General features: G+C 38.9%; 1 protein-coding gene across 1 annotated transcript in view; it reads right to left on the minus strand.

Moving 5' to 3' along the window:
• The window catches only part of LOC133300107 (phospholipid-transporting ATPase 2-like), a 44,862-nt gene extending 25,284 nt beyond the window's left edge, over window positions 1-19,578 (minus strand). Inside the window, exons 1-13 of the mRNA XM_061499602.1 lie at window positions 19,481-19,578; window positions 18,326-18,550; window positions 17,537-17,750; window positions 16,329-16,445; window positions 16,037-16,129; window positions 15,759-15,933; window positions 15,499-15,665; window positions 14,897-15,001; window positions 9,777-9,874; window positions 9,541-9,683; window positions 8,514-8,610; window positions 8,264-8,373; window positions 8,012-8,176 (exon numbers count right to left, since the gene is read on the minus strand). Coding sequence (XP_061355586.1) covers window positions 8,012-8,176; window positions 8,264-8,373; window positions 8,514-8,610; window positions 9,541-9,683; window positions 9,777-9,874; window positions 14,897-15,001; window positions 15,499-15,665; window positions 15,759-15,933; window positions 16,037-16,129; window positions 16,329-16,445; window positions 17,537-17,750; window positions 18,326-18,450 — 1,609 coding nt within the window. The 5' untranslated portion in view covers window positions 18,451-18,550; window positions 19,481-19,578. The remainder of the gene's footprint in view (window positions 1-8,011; window positions 8,177-8,263; window positions 8,374-8,513; window positions 8,611-9,540; window positions 9,684-9,776; window positions 9,875-14,896; window positions 15,002-15,498; window positions 15,666-15,758; window positions 15,934-16,036; window positions 16,130-16,328; window positions 16,446-17,536; window positions 17,751-18,325; window positions 18,551-19,480) is intronic.
• Window positions 19,579-20,091: the final 513 nt, after the last annotated feature.

A 20,091-nucleotide genomic window follows, 5' to 3' on the forward strand; every position in this document is an offset into this window, starting at 1 on the left:
GGTGAGGTTTTGGGCAAAATTCCAGACGAATCTTCAAAAATTTCAGCGTCCATGGCTTTCTAACAACCCCAGAAAAAAAGTTCCTCCAAATATGATTTTGACCCTCGAAACAGGAAGAGGGGGGCAGACGATCAGAACGAGGTATGACTCGCCGGAAAAAAATGACGGGAGGGCGGCGCGTGGATCACACGCGCCGGCGAGGCTGAAGGTTGGTGGCGGCGTGTGGAGGCGTTTCCGGTGACGGGTCTTTTGTGGGCTGGCTCAGAATTTTGTTTTGAACCTAATGGTGGCCTTGGTTTCGTGGTTGGAGGTGTCTAGGTAAGGATTCTGGCTTTGGCAGTGGCAAAAACAAAAAACAAAAGGAATAGGAAGAAGGAAAAAAAAAATCTGAACAGGGAAGAGATTGGAATATAACCAGCTCTTGATACCATGTAGAAAAGAAAAAGAGTTTTGACTGAATAACTTAATTTCTTAATTCATTGAGACCCAATGGGTCTTTTTTATATTTGTAAAGAACCTTGGGATACACCACCCCAAAAGCTAGCTCAAATTTTAAAATAATATGTTGTGTATTGATCTAATTTAGAGGGTTACAATATATAGAGACTCTAATGGGCTTAAGTGAAAGGCCCAGACCTAATACAAACCTAATACAATCAGAATTAATTACAGACTAATCATATCTAATCATAATAATTACAGACTAATCATATCTAATCATATTTAATATATTCTAACACTCCCCCTCAAGCAGGTACGTATATATTGTGAGCACCAAGCTTCTTACAAATATATTGAACCCGAGGACCTCTAAGAGCTTTAGTGAAGACATCCGCTAGTTGATCAGAGGAGTTGACGAAAGCAGTCTTGATTTCTCCTGACTGAATCTTTTCTCGAATGAAGTGACAATCAATCTCTATATGTTTGGTCCTCTCATGAAAGACAGGATTAGAGGATATATGTAGCGCAGCTTGATTATCACAGATGAGTGTCATGGGTTGTTTCTGTTCACAAAGATGAAGCTCCTGAATCAACTGCTTTAACCAGACTAACTCACAGGTAGCATTTGCCATTGCACGATACTCAGCTTCTGCACTAGATCGAGCAACAACAGGTTGTTTCTTGCTCTTCCACGAAATTAAGTTTCCTCCAAAGAAGACACAATAGCCAGAAGTAGAGCGCCTGTCCGAGGGTGATCCTGCCCAATCAGCATCTGAATAACCACAAATTTCTGTATTTCCCTGATCTGAATACAACAAACCTTTTCCTGGTGCTCCTTTGATGGATTGGAGGATCCTCACAGCAGCATCCCAATGTGAATCACAAGGGGAATCAAGAAACTGACTAGCCGTACTAACAGCAAAAGAAATATCTGGCCTAGTCACAGTAAGATAGTTGAGCTTCCCAATTAGCCTCCGATAACGTCCAGGATCAGATAACGGCTCCCCCTGTCCGGGCAATAACTTGACATTAGGATCCATAGGTGTATCAACTGGTTTACTCCCCAACATACCAGTTTCTTCTAGGATATCCAAGGCATATTTCCTTTGACAGATAGAAATGCCTTGTCTGGATTGCGCCACCTCAATTCCCAAGAAGTAACGCAGCTTCCCAAGGTCCTTTGTTTGAAATGTACTAAACAAATGCTGTTTTAACTGACGAATTCCGTCTTGATCACTTCCGGTGAGAATGATGTCGTCAACATAGACTAACAAATAGATACACTTATCAGGAGATGTAATCCTATAAAACACAGAATGGTCAACTTTACTGCGGATTAAGCCAAACGCCTGAACAGTAGAACTGAAGCGACTGAACCATGCTCGAGGAGACTGCTTGAGACCATATAAGGATTTCCGAAGACGACACACCTTTCCAGACTCCCCCTGAGCAACAAAACCAGGTGGTTGCTCCATGTAAACTTCTTCTTGTAAATCACCATGAAAAAAGACATTTTTGATGTCAAGTTGAAGGAGTGGCCAGTGACGAACAGCAGCAAGGGCAAGAAAGAGGCGGACTGACGCCATCTTAGCGACCGGAGAAAATGTATCGCTATAATCAAGGCCAAAGATTTGAGTAAAACCCTTGGCAACTAAACGTGCCTTGAGACGATCAATATGGCCATCAGGTCCAACTTTCACAGTATAAACCCAGCGACAACCAACTATAGACTTCTCTGGAGGAGCAGAAACAAGGTCCCAAGTGTCATTGGAATGAAGTCCAGTCATCTCATCAAGCATTGCTTGGCACCACCCTGGATGGGAAAGTGCTTCACCTGTGGTCTTAGGAATAGAAATAGAAGAAAGACTAGAAACAAAGGTGAAATGAGGTGAAGAAAGACGGTCATAACTCAAAAAGGTATAAAGAGGATAAGGGTTACGAGTAGTACGTGTACCTTTTCTTTGAGCAATGGGAAGAGTCTCTGATGAAGGATCCGGAGGGGAAGAAGCAACAGCAGTGGGCGATGAGTCAGCAAGAGTTGAGTCGACAGGAGGCACAGTTTTGCGACGCTGAGGTGAGAAGTGGACGGTCCTCAGGTATAGAAGCAATAGGTTGCTCATCTGGAATAGAACCACCTGCAGCTGGCAAAGACAAGTCAAGAAAAGGGACAGGAAGTACATGATCAACCTGTGACATCTGAGATGGGATAGAATTAAAGGGTTGTTGATCAAGAAAAGTGACATCAGCGGAAACTAAGTAACGCTTAAGGTCGGGAGAATAACAACGATAACCTTTTTGAAGACGAGAATAACCAAGAAAGATACACTGAAAGACTTTGGATGTTAACTTATCCTTACCACGAGTGAGATCATGAACAAAACAAGTACAACCAAAGACATGTGGAGTTAGAGGATAAAGAGGAACATCTGGAAGCAATAGATTATGAGGAATGTCATTGTGGAGCACAGATGAAGGCATGCGATTGATGAGAAAACAAGAGATGAGTACAACATCTGCCCAAAAGTGAAGGGGAACCTGCATATGAATAAGAAGGGTACGGGCAGTTTCAATGAGATGTCTGTTTTTACGTTCAGCCACCCCATTTTGTTGTGGAGTTTGAGGACAAGTAGTTTGATGTAAAGTACCTTGTGTGGCCAAGAAATTAGAAAAATCAATAGAAACATATTCCTTAGCATTATCACTACGTAGAATACAAATAGAAACACCAAATTGAGTATGGATCTCAGTAGAAAACTTTTTATAAATGGAAAATAACTCAGAACGATTTTTCATTAAATAGGTCCAAGTGCGGGAAAAATCATCAATAAAGGTAACGAAATACCGAAAACCTAAGACAGACAAGGTACGACTTGGACCCCAGATATCTGAATGAACAAGAGAGAAAGGGGCATCAGCTCGTTTATTGACTCGACTGGCAAAAGAGGAGCGTGTATGCTTCCCTTGTTGACATGACACACAATCTAAAGACTGAAGACCGGACAAAAGAGGAACCGTTTTCTGCAACTTTGAAAGACTTGGATGACCAAGGCGACTGTGGATAAGTTGTGGAGATTCTGTGAGAGAGCATGCTACTGAAGGACGAGGCACATCCAGATAATAAAGCCCCTGTGACTCACGACCCACTCCAATCATTTTCCCCGTACCCGGATCCTGCACAGAAACAGAATGGTTAGAGAAAGTAATGGTGCAAGTGAGGAAGTGGATCAACTTACTAATAGAAATTAAGTTATAAGGGATGCCATGAATGTAATAGACAGATGTCAGGGCCAAGGTAGAGGTCGGACGAGCTTGTCCAATCCCACGAACTGGGGCTTTGGTTCCATCCGCAAGGGTAAAAGACGGTAAATGATCAGAATAAGTAAGAGATGTAAAGAGTTCCTTATTACCACAGAGATGATCGGTAGCACCGGAGTCAAATATCCAAGTGCCAAGTGATGTAGAATGAGAAACACAAGCAATGGGATTACCAGTATAAGGCTGAGACTGAGGAGAAGCCTTCCTGAGTGGGGTTTGGAGTGCAGCATAGTCCGAACCTGAACCAAATGATGCATTGTCTGACTGAGCTATATTTGCAACAATAGAAGGAGAGTTAACCTCCGAGAGATCAGGAGATGCTGCTGCCATTTAAAGATAAAATATAAAAGTCGTAAACGAAGGCAAACGATATCCAATCAAGGAGAACCACGCGTCTAAGGTCAGACCCACAGAGAAACAATCACAGATCCAGAAAGGGGAAGAGAAGGCGAGTTTCTCTGTCCAAGACCGGCCGGAAAAAGCCGCCGGAGTAGTGCACACGCGCCGGTAGAAGGTGGCGCGTGAGGCCCACGCGCAGAGGAGGTGGGCGGCGCGTGAGGGATGCGTTGGTGACCGGACCTCCACAGAGCTTATCACCGGGAGGAGACGGTCCTGATCGCGTGACGTCTGGTCTGAAAAGTCGCCGGAAAAACGTCTCCGGTGGCCTGAACAGTGGTCCTAGTGGCGGACGGTGGTTCCGGTGGCCGTCGACGGTGCTGACGCGTTTGGAAAATTACTCCGAAGCTGTTTACAGCCCTAGATGGCTTGCCGGAAGGACGCACGGCAAAGAAAGAGGACTCCTAAGCAGTGGGCTTAGGTTTTAAAGCAAAAACAAGGTTTCTAAGCAAAAGCGAGGGTCCTCAGAACAAAAGAGCTCTGATACCATGTAAAGAACCTTGGGATATATATAAAACCATTAAAAAGCCCTCACCCATTAGCTTAAGCTTTTGGGTGAGGGCTTTTTAATGGTTTTATATATCTCAACACGCCCTCTCACACGAGAGACCACTGGGCTTGAAGGGTGGACAATGCACAGGCCCACCTACTTGTGCGAACAAAGAAATTCCACTTGAAAGAAAGTGGGGGGCAGCGAGGATCGAGTCCGGAACACGAGGCTCTGATACCATGTAAAGAACCAATTCAACCCAAAAGCCTAAGCTAATGGGTGAGGGCTTTTTAATGGTTTTATATATCTCAACAATATTGAGTACAGTAAACTACACTGTTGAGATATATAAAAAATCATTAATGTAGCCTCACCCAACAGCTTAAGCTTTTGGGTTAAATTGATTCTTTACATAGTATTAGAGCCTCGGTGTACCGAGTTCGATCCTCGTCGCCCCCCACTTTCTCTTGTGGAATTTCTTAGCATAGGTAGGTTAGGCCTTTTGCATCATCCACTCTTCAAGTCCAATGGGCTCTTGTGTGAGGGGGTGTGTTGAGATATATAGTCCCACATTGGTTGTATGAGCAACTAATGTGGAGTTTATAAGGCCTTGGACACTCCCACCCTTTGAGCTAGCTTTTGGGGTGGTGTATCCCAAGGTTCTTTACATACACCAATAAATAGCAACAGTAAACTAAGAGACTTATTTACAATAACAAGAGACACTAATAAATAAGGGAACAGATAGCAAAAAAGCAATAAATGATAAATCACAATCTAGAATATTCTACACTAACATATATATATATATATATATATATATATATATATATATATATATATATTATAACAAGTTATGAATTTACAAGCGTGATGGAAAGTTTCAATTTTTTATGGACTATGTCATTCATGAGTCTTTGGTCAACTCATTCTAAAAGGAACAACAAAATATTAATCAAACTGGTGTGAAATGTGAAAATGTATATAGTACCAGTGTAAGTACAAAGGATTGCTATCAGCAGTTGTGAAATGTGAAACACAAATTTTAATTGAAAATCTCTATGTAAATAGCACTCAATTGTACTATGATGGGCCATGGCCCTAAAAGTTAGTAAAATAGTTTGTGGTATGAAAACTATTCTAGAATATTCTTAAAGTATAGGATACAAGGGAGGTAGTAGTGTGTGTAGTGTGGGGATGCATGTATTCAGAATTGGTTAGTGGGGGAAATAGGAGACCTCTAAGGAACTCTCGAGCCTAGATATTTGGTTTAAGGGGGAGTTGAGGCTTTCTAGGTTTATTTTCTGCAATTTATATTGTATTAGTGTATGTAAAAAGAGGCTATGGCTCCATTGTTAATGAATTCAAGTATTGTATTTTTCTAGGTTCCATCAATTTGATATTAGAGCATTTCCGATCTAGGGAATGCTTCTGGTCCAGATCTACAAAAAAAAAAAAAAAAAAAACACAATCACGAAAGTTGAAGGAAGCATGGATCGCATGAGGGAAGAAAGATTGGAAGGGGTGGAAGACGCTATCCGTCAATTGCAAGGAACAATTCGGAGACTCAAGGATGTAATAGATCAGTGTTACGATAGTCGAAATCTGAATGGAGTGCATGACGAAGGAAGAACAGAGGGTGAAGAAGTTGAAGAAAAAGAAATCGAAGGTGCAAAAATAATTGAAGTAGAAGAAGAACAGGCAGAACACGTAGATGTTGCAGCAAAGCAAAAGAATACAGAAGAAAATGAAGAAGAAGAAATTGTAGAAGAAGAAACAAAAGAAATCAGCGCAGATGAAATGTCGCAACCTGTTGGAAGAGCTCCTCCTGACCGTCGGCAACCTGGCATCGGATGCCGGAGTTTCATTTCCGATTGTGGCGACACCATCGTTGACATTAATGGAAATAATTGGCTAAACGCTGTGGAGAATGATGGTGTGGTCGTCTGGAAGATCAAGAGTGACCTCAACATACTCGTCGGAGAAGATGCAAAAGAACAAGAGAAAGGAAAAAAAGAGGAAAAAGAAAAAGAAGGTGCAGAAAAAGTAGAGAAAAAAGATGGAAAAGTAGCAGAAGTTGAAGAAAGCAAAGAAGAAGAAGAAATCAACATAGAGGAGAAAGAAGCTGTTCTGGATCGAAGCGGGTCATATGCAGGTAATGGGAAAATAGGGTCAGCGGCTGTAAGCGGGTATATTGGGCGACCCGCTTTGAGAAATATGGAGGGAAGAAATGGGTTGCAAGGGGAGAACACTCATAAGGGAAATGTGCTAACACCTACGGCCCAACATGGAATGATTAATGTGGAGGGTCCAAATAAGATTTCCATGGTAGTTAATGAAATCAGAAACGGGCCTAATTCAATCCATCCAAGAGGACTGGCCCAAGATGGTACCCAAGGTCATAATCAAGGGTCAAATAAAAGGAACGCTGATTCATTGGGGTTAAACTTTTCTTATGACCAAAGAATGAAAGCGACAACAGGGAGTGCCAACGCAATAGGAAACAAGGATCAAAATAATCCTAGAAGCTCGCAATATCACAGATTGACAATGGAGGAATGGAATGACCAGAGGCGCCGAAAATTATGGGCCCACTGGGAGGATCCTATCTTCTATGAACAGGTATGCCAAATTCCTCACCTCAAAAGTTTTGTTGGTTGGAACAGTGGAAGATGGAAGGGGAGAAGAAAGAGGGGAGGTGGCGCTAAGGTTGAGTGTACAAGGCATGGTGGGTGGGAATTCCAATTTTTTTTTGAAGTTATAGGGTGAGGTTCATGGAAAGGAAATGGTAATCTTAGGGGACTTTAGGGTATCCCATAATTTTCTGGTCATTTATGTGACTCGTGAATTGAAGTTTATGATTGGGTCAATATGCTTCAACCAATGGGATCCCGGTGGAAGAGTTTCTCAAATAAGGGAATTGAAGTTGCCAATGTGTTCAAGATGCTTCAAACAATGGAACCAGGTGGAATCCTAGTCTCTTTCTTCACCTTGAGGACAAGTTGAATTTTAAAGGGGGAGTATTGATGGGCCATGGGCCTAAAAGTTATTAAAATAGTTTGTTTGTTATGAAAACTATTCTAGAATATTCCTAAAGTATAGGATAAAAAGGAGATGGTGTGTGTAGTGTGGGGATGCATGTATTCAGAATTGGTTAGTGGGGAAATGAGAGACCTCTAGGGAACTCTTGAGCCTAGATATTTGGTTTGAGGGGGAGTTGAGGCTTTCTAGGTTTATTTTCTGCATTTTATATTGTATTAGTGTATGTAAAAAGAGGCTATACCTCCATTGTTAATGAATTCAGTATTGTATTTTTATGGGTTCCATCATACTAAAATATAAATAAAATGGAAACATAAACAATCTTACCAGTGCGAGCAAATGGAAGAATTGCCTCATCTGCACCTTTTGACAGAAGAAGGATCTTTCCATTTTGGCAATCTTTCACCACTACTGACATTCTTTTCCTATCAGAGGTGAACTCTAGGGTTTCCAGGACTTCGTACTGAAGTACTGAAGAGTTGAACTTGACTTCTGCAATAAATTAAAGATGTGTATATGAAACCAAATAGCCAACTAATCGGGGTCATGCTTCAAATAATAGTAGCAAGTGACATGTACCTAGAATGTTTCCATTCTTGTTGAAGAAAACCATATTCAGTTTACCAGCAGCAAGAACAAGAGCATCCTCATCCTGAGACTGTGCCTTGTACAAGACATCTCCAGTTTTACTAAGAATGATAACATGAAAAAACAAGTGCAAAATTAATAACTTTTACTCTCAAGGCTACAACAAATATACTCAGATATATGTCAATCTTAATAGTCTTCATATCCCTGTGTCCTAGCAAGGATAAAGACATATAATAACCTTCGCGTAGGCACGACAGTATTACAAATCGCCATAATTGTAAGAAATTGTATAACATCAGGAGAACCGTTTGAAACAGCATTGAGAAGCTCTATGTCTGCAGAGCACAGAAAGCAATTAATCAGAAGGTGAAACTCTTAAGACAGTTACAGAACAAAATATAGCTTCACAATCACAAAACATTCAGTGATTAAACAAAAAGTCAACAAGTGTTCGCATAAACAGTAAAGGGTTAAAAGGAACAAAAGAGAAGTCACATACTCATAAATAGATATAAATAATAATTACAAGTCCAAGACCAACTAAGTCAGACAATCTTCAAATTGTGAATTTCATATGTATAATGTATTATGTACCAGAGATGTCTTCCAGTAAAATACATATTCCATCTTGATAATGTCAAATGATGCCTATTAGAGTATTAGATGAGAAATCCACGCTTGTTTTCAAATAAATAACCATACATGTCTTAATGAGAAAACTAGATTGTGTTGAATCGAAGAAATTATTGGAACTGTCAATTCTGGAGTCTTTCTGGATACCTAAAGTATCAGTGCAGGATATACTAATAAGGTAAGGTTGAGAACTGCTTTGCAGCTGCTTGATTGTATATATAATAGTTGATCGTAAGCTCAAGCATTTGTTCCCAACTTCAATTTAATTTACTTAGAATGCAAATGCACCCTTCAGTTTTGTTGTTGAAGGAACGAGAATATAAAACCTACATTTTTTAAGATGACAACATTATAATTCTATTTAGATTTCTATGATCATTGAGTTCGCAAGATCAGTGCAATTAGTCAAGCCTTAGATACAATACCTTCTCAACACCAGAAGTTATATAATTTCTCGGGGAAAACTTCAACATATAAAGCCAGAAAATAGATATCCAGATGCAAGTTTTCTATGATATATCTCAAACCTTTAATTGCCAAGACTCCGGTAAAGTTTCCAGTTAAGAAAAAGTACAAATACAGCAATAAAAGACAAAAAGGTAACAAGAAAGAGTTCCATAAGTCAAGCAGACCTTTCAGTGCATCTCCATTGTCATTTCCATAGAAAATGCCGCTGATAAAACATCTTTTCAATATCATCTTATTCTCAGTCAGTGTGCCTGTTTTGTCAGTCAAAATATACTCAACTTGTCCGAGGTCCTCGCTTATTGCTGTACTGCCATATGCAACAAACATTCTTCATCAAAATATGAGCAAACTAATTGTTTCTGAAAGTGCTCATTGTAATCAGGATGCTCCACACACTCACTTTGTTGCATGGGATGGAATACCAGTCTCCAGATCAATCATATGATGGTCCCAATCAATAAATTTAGCATATAAGCTCTTCACCAGATCCAGAGATACCTGCCAGAGATCAAACAGTTGGCTGCATCAACTTTAAAAATACTGTAATAGTCAATCTCAATATTTACAGAAGCTTGAAATAATCAATAAATGTTAAGATATATAAAATGATTCATCACTCAACAGCTTAAGCTTTTGGAATAGTTGGATCATGATATGGTATCAAAGTCTCTATGACCAAGCGGTCAAGAGTATCACCGTCATTTTGTCTGAATAAGAAGTTAAATTTAAGCACAAGATGGTGCTCCTGTAAATTGTCTATGCTTCAAGCCCAAAAGGCTTTTGGTGAAGTGGCATGTTAAGATATAAAGACAATCATGTACATTCACCATATAGCTTAATGCTTTTAGGAGTCGGTTCATTACACGAATCAAATAATAATTAATAGTAGCGCAATTATTATCGGTCCAAGATCACAACTTTTTGTTTAGTACATCAATTTTGATGACATCCTTTCATTTATATAGTAAGGTCATCAATCTTATTCCCTTGAAGGACTAACACTATGCTTACTATTGTAGAAAATCAGAATTCAAACATGTTTCCGTTTTTATTTCCTATTAATTAGGATTGATTATGATTGATTAGGATTGATTGTGATTGATTAGAATTGATTGTGATTAGGATTGATTTGTCATCGCTTAGTCATCGCTTAGTCATTCTTAGCGATTCTTTCTTGTATAAATACTCACTCATGTAAATTATTCAATATCAATATACAAAAACTTCTTTTCAATATGGTATCAGAGCGGGTTTGTTCCTACCCTAATTCAAATCTGAAATAACCATCCAAACACTTCCATCACCGTCAAACACCTCCTTGAATCTGTCCAACACAGAAACCTAGTCTACTGACCTCCGATCAAGAAAGTGAGGTGAGCATTCGACTCAGAAGGATCCGACGAGTCGACCGCCGCTGGACCCATCACCGTCAACCGCCGCTGGACCCATCACCGTCAACCGCCGCACGCGCCGTCACACGCGCGGCCAGTTTCCGGCGCGTGAGCTCCACGCGCCGCCTTCCCAACATTTTTTTCCGCCGCGACTTGCACAGACCTTCTCGCCGGCTTCTCCCCTTCCTGTTCCAGAGGTCTGATCAAAAATTTACAAAACTTGATTTTTCATCACCGGTCAACTCTTCTCTTCCTATTCATGGCTTCCTCAAAACACTCTTCCGCCTCCTCATCACCCCTTCCTAAGGCCACTAGTCATGTGGTCCAACAAGGTACAGCTTTCCATGTTGATAGTCAAAATCATTGGATCCTTGATTCTGGAGCCTCTGATCATATGACAGGTAATCTTGGCTTGTTTTGTTCATACACTCCATATTCTGAACCTTCTCGGGTCAAGATCGCCGATGGCAGTTTTTCCCAGATTGCGGGACACGGAACCATTAAACTTTCTGAGCTGATTACTTTGACATCAGTTCTTTATGTTCCTTCTCTGACTTGTAATCTCATTTCCATTAGCAAGCTCACCTTTGAGTTGCATTGCTTTGCTAAATTCTTTCCACATGGTTGTGTTTTTCAGGAACAGGACTCGGAGAGGATGATTGGCAGTGCTAGAGAGGATGGTGGACTTTACTACTTTGAGGAGGATGTGACTCATGAAGCTGTTTTCGTAGAAAAAAACTCTATGTTTCCTTTTGATTCAAGTAATGATGTTATGCTGTGGCATCGTAGGCTAGGCCATCCAAATTTTATTTATCTTCAGAAGTTGTTGCCAAACTTATTTATTAATAAAAGTCCAAGTTTGTTTTCTTGTGATATTTGTCAACTTGCCAAGCATACTCGTGCTCATTATCCTTCTGAAGTTCACCATGACTCTTCCCCATTTTCCTTAATTCATAGTGACATATAGGGTCCAGCCCGTATTAAAAATATTTCAGGTACTCGATGGTTCATTACCTTCATTGATGACCATTCTCGAGTCTGTTGGGTGTATCTTCTAAAGGGTAAGTCCGATGCTGCATCCGTGTTTAAAAAATTTCATGCCATGGTTCAAACCCAATTCCAAGTTGCTATACAAATTCTTCGTACAGATAATGGCAAAGAGTATTTTAACTCTATTCTTGGAGAATATCTTTCCCAACATGGCATCCTTCACCAAAGCTCGTGTCCTGACACACCCCAACAAAACGGAGTTGCGGAAAGAAAAAACCGACATCTCCTTGAAGTTGCTCGGGCTCTTATGTTTACCACGAGTGTTCCTAAATACCTTTGGGGAGAGGCAATTCTCACTGCCTCGTATCTGATAAATCGAATGCCATCTCGCATTCTGAAATTTCAGTCTCCTCTTTCTAGTCTTGTTCGTATCTTCCCTTCCTTCCGAGGTGTCTCCTCCTTACCTCTCAAGTTATTTGGTTGCGTTGCATTTGTCCATATTCCCTCCCATCAACGGTCTAAGCTTGATCCTAAGTCTCTTCAGTGTGTCTTTATTGGTTATTCTCCTACTCAACGTGGCTATAAATGTTATTCACCCTCTCTTCGTAAGGTCTTTGTCTCTATGGATGTCACTTTTTCTGAGAATGACCCTTTCTTCCCCTCGACTTCTCTTCAGGGGGAGTCTATAGGAGTAGATGAAGATCAGTCATGGGAACCTACTGATGCCACGGTATTACCTCTACTTTTGGAAACAGGAGGAGCTACAGAATCCTCACCATCAAGAGCCTCCTCAAAATGGGGACAAGTTTATAGCAGGCGAAAGCCTCCTCAAAGTGTGAATAACCCAGAGCCTCTACACTGCCAGGATTCTGAACCATGTTCTAGTTCCAGCACCCCAATACTTGAGTGTCATGGTGAAAATGATCTACACTTGCCCATTGCTCTCAGAAAAGGTACTCGATCTTGTACTACTCATCCTATTTCTAATCATATTTCATATGGAAAGTTGTCCCCAGGGTTTCGTGCTTTCAATACTATATTGGATAGTACAAAGATACCGAGAAATATACATGAGGCTCTCAATGATCAAAAATGGAGGGATGCTGTCTTTGAAGAAATGAATGCTTTAGAAAGAAATGGAACTTGGGAGATAGTGACCCTACCCAAAGGAAAACAGGCAGTAGGATGCAAATGGGTGTTTACAATAAAATTCAATGCAGATAATAGCATCAACAGATACAAGGCAAGATTGGTTGCAAAGGGTTTCACTCAGACTCATGGGATAGATTATCATGAGACTTTTGCTCCGGTTGCTAAAGTCAATACCATCCGAGTTCTCTTATCTCTTGCTGCCAATCTAGATTGGCCTCTACAACAGTTAGATGTGAAGAATGCATTCCTAAATGGTGACTTACATGAAGAAGTCTATATGGATCCTCCACCTGGTTTTGAAAAGGGAAATGGATCAGTGTGTAAACTAAAAAGGTCTCTATATGGATTGAAACAATCTCCCAGAGAATGGTTCGACAAATTCACACAAGCAGTCAAAAGAAGAGGCTTCATTCAAGCACAGACTGATCATACTCTCTTCCACAAACACTCTAAGGATGGTAAAATTGCTATTCTTATTGTATATGTAGATGATATAATTCTTACAGGTGATGATATTGAGGAATTGAACACCTTGAAGAAATTTCTAGCAGCTCAATTTGAACTCAAAGACCTTGGCACTCTCAAATATTTTCTTGGTATGGAAGTTGCTAGGAGCAAAACAGGCATCACTCTAACACAAAAGAAATATGTTCTAGATCTTTTGTTGGAAACAGGAATGTTAGGGTGTAAACCTGCTGAGACACCTGTGGAACCTAATACCAAGTTAGGTATTGAAGATGGGAATGAGGTGGATAAAGAACAATATCAGAGATTGGTTGGTAAACTAATCTACTTATCTCATACGCGTCCTGACATTGCCTTTGCGGTGAGTATGATTAGTCAATTCATGCACTCACCCAAGGAGAAGCATCTTAGTGCAGTCTATAGGGTGATTAGATACCTCAAGAATACTCCAGGAAGAGGATTATTCTTTAAAAAAGGGTATATAAGGACAATTGAAATCTACACTGATGCAGATTGGGCAGGCTCATCAGTAGACAGGAGATCTACCTCAGGCTATTGCACCTATGTGTGGGGAAATCTTGTTACTTGGAGAAGCAAAAAGCAAACAGTGGTTGCAAGAAGTAGTGCTGAAGCAGAATTTCGAGCTTTAGCTCATGGAGTTTGTGAAGGAATCTGGTTGAGAAGACTTCTTCAAGAGTTGAAGATTTCATATTCCCTACCAATAAAACTATATTGCGACAACAAGGCAGCTGTTAGCATTGCTCAAAATCCTGTGCATCATGATCGAACAAAGCACGTGGAAGTTGATCGTCACTTCATCAAAGAAAAATTAGATGATGGAAGTGTGCGTTTGATATATGTTCCGACCAAAGAGCAAACGGCAGATATCCTTACCAAGGGCCTACACCGTCCAGCATTCGAAGACTTGATTGGCAAGTTGGGAATGATCAATATTTACCTCCCAACTTGAGGGGGAGTGTAGAAAATCAGAATTCAAACATGTTTCCGTTTTTATTTCCTATTAATTAGGATTGATTATGATTGATTAGGATTGATTGTGATTGATTAGAATTGATTGTGATTAGGATTGATTTGTCATCGCTTAGTCATCGCTTAGTCATTCTTAGCGATTCTTTCTTGTATAAATACTAACTCATGTAAATTATTCAATATCAATATACAAAAACTTCTTTTCAATAACTATACTATGGGTGTTTTATGAATGACAACCAAAATTATGAGCATATTGAACCATAAAATATAGGATTTGGATCTTCTAAAGTAAGGGGTTCGCTTTAGAGAGTAAAGTGAGGGATCGTAACAGTTGATGAGAAAATCAAGGGTTTAGAATTTTATAAAATACAAGCACCTGCATAATAGATTATACACGTTGTAATCCACTGCCTAGATCTTCTCAACAACAATTACAATCCTTCACTTAACTCTTTAAACTGAACCCCTTACTTTGGAGGATCTAATCCTAATATAGATTATATTGCCAAAACCTATCCCACCAGCTCACCTTGATTGAAATAGGTATCATGATGGAACAAAGAAGCTCAAACCGCAAAGGTATGACCAATAGTTCAAACCAAGGGCCTTCATCTGGGTAAAGAACATACCATTGCTTCCAAAAAAACAAAAAACATGAGGATCCGCGTGCATACATCTTGAGAATAACATTTCATGACATGAGAACTTATAGAGAATAAATACAGATAAGGCATTAAAAATGGCAAAAGCTTAATCAGAAGGAAGATTAAAAAACACAAGCCTTGAGGAATAGAATAGCAAAATGACAGCAAGCAAATTACAAATGCAGTTGCCCCTGTAAAGAGGAATTAGCTCCTAAAACTAACCAAAAACCTTTCTTCATTGAAAGTACTTTCAAGCAAATAGTGCACATGAAACACAACGGATTAACAAACCAAGCCAACCTACTCTTGTTAGAAACAAACTGAAAATTGCAATACATATAGAGCTCCTTTAACAGAAGTACAAGTAGATGAAAGGTCAATATAGCAATCCATAAATTACAAAGACAAGTGAACACATCCTAACAAGCATAAGATTTGACATGATTATAAGTGCATAAGAAACTGAAGTTCAGAAATTGTGACCTACTTGCTTTGCTTCTGTATCCTTCCAAACATTACCCGCTATGCCAAGAACCATAACAACAACAATTTGGAATACAAATATAGCTCCAGTCAACTTGTCAATCATGGCATCCATAGCAGTGAGCTTTGGTTCTGGGATGCCTCTACTCATACCCATCTTGGTTTCATTGCCTGAAGAAATAGCACAATACCAGATCAAATTTTAAACTCTTACTGAAAAACTTCATGGTCCAAGAGTTTGATAAATGTTATGCAGGGGCTTGCCTGTATATATAGCCACTCCACATGCCCACTCAGTATTTCGTAAGTAACATGACTGAAGAACTGTGTTTTTTATGGTTAAAGGGCATATATCATTATCAATAAATGGGGGGAACAACCGCATGTTTGCGTCAAATCTTCTTATGTCTTTATCTGGACTAGGGCACTCAATTACACCCTGGGCACACACACAAAGGATAGCGTGATTTATTTTGCTATATAATTTTGACAGAAGTTTCTAACAATTCTACCCATTGTAGTTACTTTAGATAAAATCTTGCCTTGATTTTGTGCAATAGTTCAAACTCAATTCCCATGCAAGCAGAAGGTATGACCCGTGTCTTCAGATCAATTTCACCATCCAGTGCAGCAGTCTGAATAACACGTCATATTGCCATATCATCAAATCCTTTAAATGTACAAAATGAAAGATGTCCCTCTTCCTCAAAGAAAAAGTAAGAAAAACACGGAGTGGAATTACATTCTCTCCGATACCCCCATGAAAGGTAGGCGAGGGGGGACAGACAGACAGACGAAGAGAACCAATTTTAGCATGTTTCAAGCCATAATTACCTCTACATAGCAAAGTCCCTGTTGATCAGAGGCACCAATCAAAACAAGGTCACAAGGAACTTCATCATTTTCACGTAGCCAAACTATACTACCTACACGAATATCCTGGGCTTGGATCTACAACAACAACACCAATGCAACCACCAAAAGAAACAATCAGATCTAAAGATATAAAAGAACACAGCACATATGAACTTTAAAACATAAAGCTTATGTAATTCTTTATTAGGAAAAGGGTGGAAAAGTGGAGGGCAGACTAATGTATATATAAGCTAAGCTAAGAAGCTAAACCTTAAAGTCTGATTCACTTAATGGCTCAAGCAGGTCTTTGGCCAAATTATTACATAGAATCACAGTGTAATGGCACAAATTGATGCCTCAACTAGGTCATAGGAGTAGGATAAGATTGCTCATATGGATAGGTATGACCTTAGGTTCTTTTACAAGTAAACTACTAATGATTAATGAGAATGCGTTCACACTTTCATAATGATTTTCAGCAGGACAATGAACAATAAATATGGTGCATAACTCAAATGAGTGAATCTAGTCAGGGAAGCATGCTCAAGTTAAGATCGTTTGTAAGTTGGATGTTGAATGCTGTTACTCATTGTTGCTTTTGGCCTGAGGCAACCCACATTGATGTTTAACTACTTTATTTTCTTTGGCCCTTCTGTAGTCCTTGTGTTTTATTTTCTTTTTGCAGTATATACATAAGAACGTAGATGAAAAGTAAACAAACAATTAGTCTATACCAGAATGGACCAATCAACCTTGCACTATCTTTGACCTTTCTAAACGTAAAAACTGGGAGAGGAAAAGCTTTGAGAAAATACATAGGATGCATATTATTTGAGGAATATACCCCATGTATATATACATATAACTATTAACTACCAAGTCATCAATAAATGTAAGAATACCAACAAATGATTTTCCTATTATTTAAAAATTTCACAAATCTTACCTGATATCTTTTTGTGTAGGATTTTCGTTAAAGTCAATCATTTACTGACATGAAACAGTAACAATATCTCAGAAAAATCAAAAGATTACAATTATTGAAATGACGATTAATTGCTGGAAACTATAAGCTAAGTCTAGCTTCCTATTCCTCTTTGACCTTTTAACTGTATGGTTGTTTTATTCTCAACTCATAAGCAACAAAGAACAAAAATATATCTAAAAAAAGCAAATGTGTTTCATACTAGTTTCTTCACACCCTGCCTGACAACCCAAACTTCCTTCTCATTTGCCTTCTTGTCCGAAAGATATCTATTGTAATCATCCCATGCCTCTTTTGTTGCAGAGACTGCAAAAATAAAGATCAGTGGACCCCATGTACTGGCAGGATTTACTGGAGTAATGAGAGGCCATAGCTGCAGGCAAGCTATCAGCAAAAAGTACTGATTCATGAACCGGCTGAAAAAAGGGGGAAAAAGAACAGATGAATTATAGAGCGACAAGGCATTGCCAAATAAAAGGTAGCAACAAGGGTTTCAGATATTTATACTTCATTATAAAGTTAACAGGAAAACTTTCCAGCCAAGAATAACTGACTAATAAAAAAAACATGCGCCTGCCATAACACCTGAGGAAGCTTAAAAAATACACACAAAGAAAAAACTGAATCCCTAGTAGCTAGAGTGAGTTCCATAAATGTCAAATCAAAACTTCTTGGGATTGTCACAATAATTTCAAACAATTTCAATTTGACACTACATTCTCTTTTAATCTTCTGAACTCTCACCTCCTCTGGCAAATTATCTGATACATGTCAAAAAGACTGCAAAAAACACATGCTTACAAGAAGACTTGATAAGATGCATTTTCATTCCGTGCAATCAAACCTTTTTTATTCAATATCAAATAAGACAAGGAAAGAGATCATGGCACACAACACTGAAGGTGCTTGCATATGCACATGTGGGTGCATCAATGTTACATACTTCTAATACAAAATCAGGGATAATCAGCAGCATCCATGGAAGGAATACCTAAACTGTTCCCATAAATTTTTTGGGATAAAATTCAATACAGTATATTTTCTGTTGGATATACGATTATCACAGAAAATATCATGTGATGATTCATCATCATTGATATAAACATAACGCTTCATGGTTGAATTAGGAGCATCTGCTCATGTATGGATGTTATCTACACTTCCCTTGCAATGCTCAGAGCGAACAATTTCAACAAAGATATCAAATATTCATATTCTGCAAGCAACAAGGGGGGAAATTAAGTCAGAGTATGTATAAAATTTGATATCATGAAAAATACATGCAGAGAAGAATATTGACAAACAAAAGGTTCCAAAAAAAAAAGAGAGGGTTGAACGCAACATCAAGCTAGGGTTTTCTCTAATCTTCAATTACAAACTAAGCATCATTATGCAAGGTGCAGACCATTTCAGCATAATAGTCTCGTCTTGTACTACTTGACATAGTTAAAATATAAATGCTACCAAAGTATTCAGCATGCAACTTAAGATGTGCTGAATACGAGGCCATATCTTAATCAAATTAATTGAAAATAAACTTATAGAATGCTAAAAACTTTTGCCATGGAACAAAATCTACATATATATTCATTATAAATATAAAACTAAAACCTACCCTGGGAATCAGCTAGATTTAGTCTTTAGATCATAACAGGTCACAAAACGCCAATCATAACTTGGTTACGAAGAATAACTAAAAATAGTAGAAAAATAATATCTTATGCAATACGTATGAACTCTTCTAGTGCTCATTCATTCACAAAAAAAAACCAGCTGAGTGAAACTCAACTAAACTTTTCACTAATAGCGTTAGTCAGTGATCAGTCACAATGAATATACACAACATAGGGATCACTGAGAACTATGAAACTATTCAAATGTCCAAATTCCAAAAATAAATAAATAAAATATCAAAAACAAGAAACTGTGAAGTCATTTTCTCCCTTCCAAACACATATCCAAAATAAACAAAATTCTACATTCACATGCCTGAAAAAAATACGCAATGAAATTTGGTGGCAGTTAGCTTGGAATCTACGCAAACTGAATGCGATCCAAGATCGATTTCGACACCACAATATATAAAATATGAGTCCGCTTTCGAAGCTGTAACCGAAAACTTGAGAGAGAGAGAGAGAGAGAGTACCTTTAATCTTCGCTCCGCGCTCGGTTTCGAATCTGCTACGACCAATTCGTTGAAGACGACGGGGTAGTGATTCACTGCGGTCGTTCCCACTATCTGTGGTAGATGCACCGGGGGTATTTACACTTGGAATACGCGTGTTTCGTATGGTATACCTACGGTAGCATACGGTCGTAACAATAAACAAAAAAAGTCTCCAAAAAATACGTCTTTGGGCTTTGTTACAATCAAAAGTTGAAAAAAAAACGGCCAAGGCCCGTCAAGGCTTTGTTATAACTGTTTGAATAAATTTGGTTTTTAGGGATTCAACCGAAATTTAATTTAGTTAGTCTATGTAGTAGAGTGTTACTAAAATCGGACTGACCCGAGAATCGATAAACTAGTCATATAATCAGTTCGGTTGAAGTAACAGACCGGTTATGCATCAGAACCGGTGTGACCCGGTCCGACCCGGCCGGTTTTCATGAAAATCGGTGATCCGGTCGGTTAATCGATGACCCGGACCGGTCCCAAAAAAAAATATTATTTATTTTTTTTTTTAAAAAATCAAAATGGATATATTTAAATATTTTTTTGCTTATTGACTTACATAAGTTATGTACCTACAACACTAA

The sequence above is a fragment of the Gastrolobium bilobum genome, unplaced genomic scaffold (assembly GCF_033153095.1).
Source record: "Gastrolobium bilobum isolate Gb01-03AN ecotype WA unplaced genomic scaffold, APGP_CSIRO_Gbil_v1 utg13108, whole genome shotgun sequence".
In the NCBI taxonomy this organism is placed as follows: domain Eukaryota; kingdom Viridiplantae; phylum Streptophyta; class Magnoliopsida; order Fabales; family Fabaceae; genus Gastrolobium; species Gastrolobium bilobum.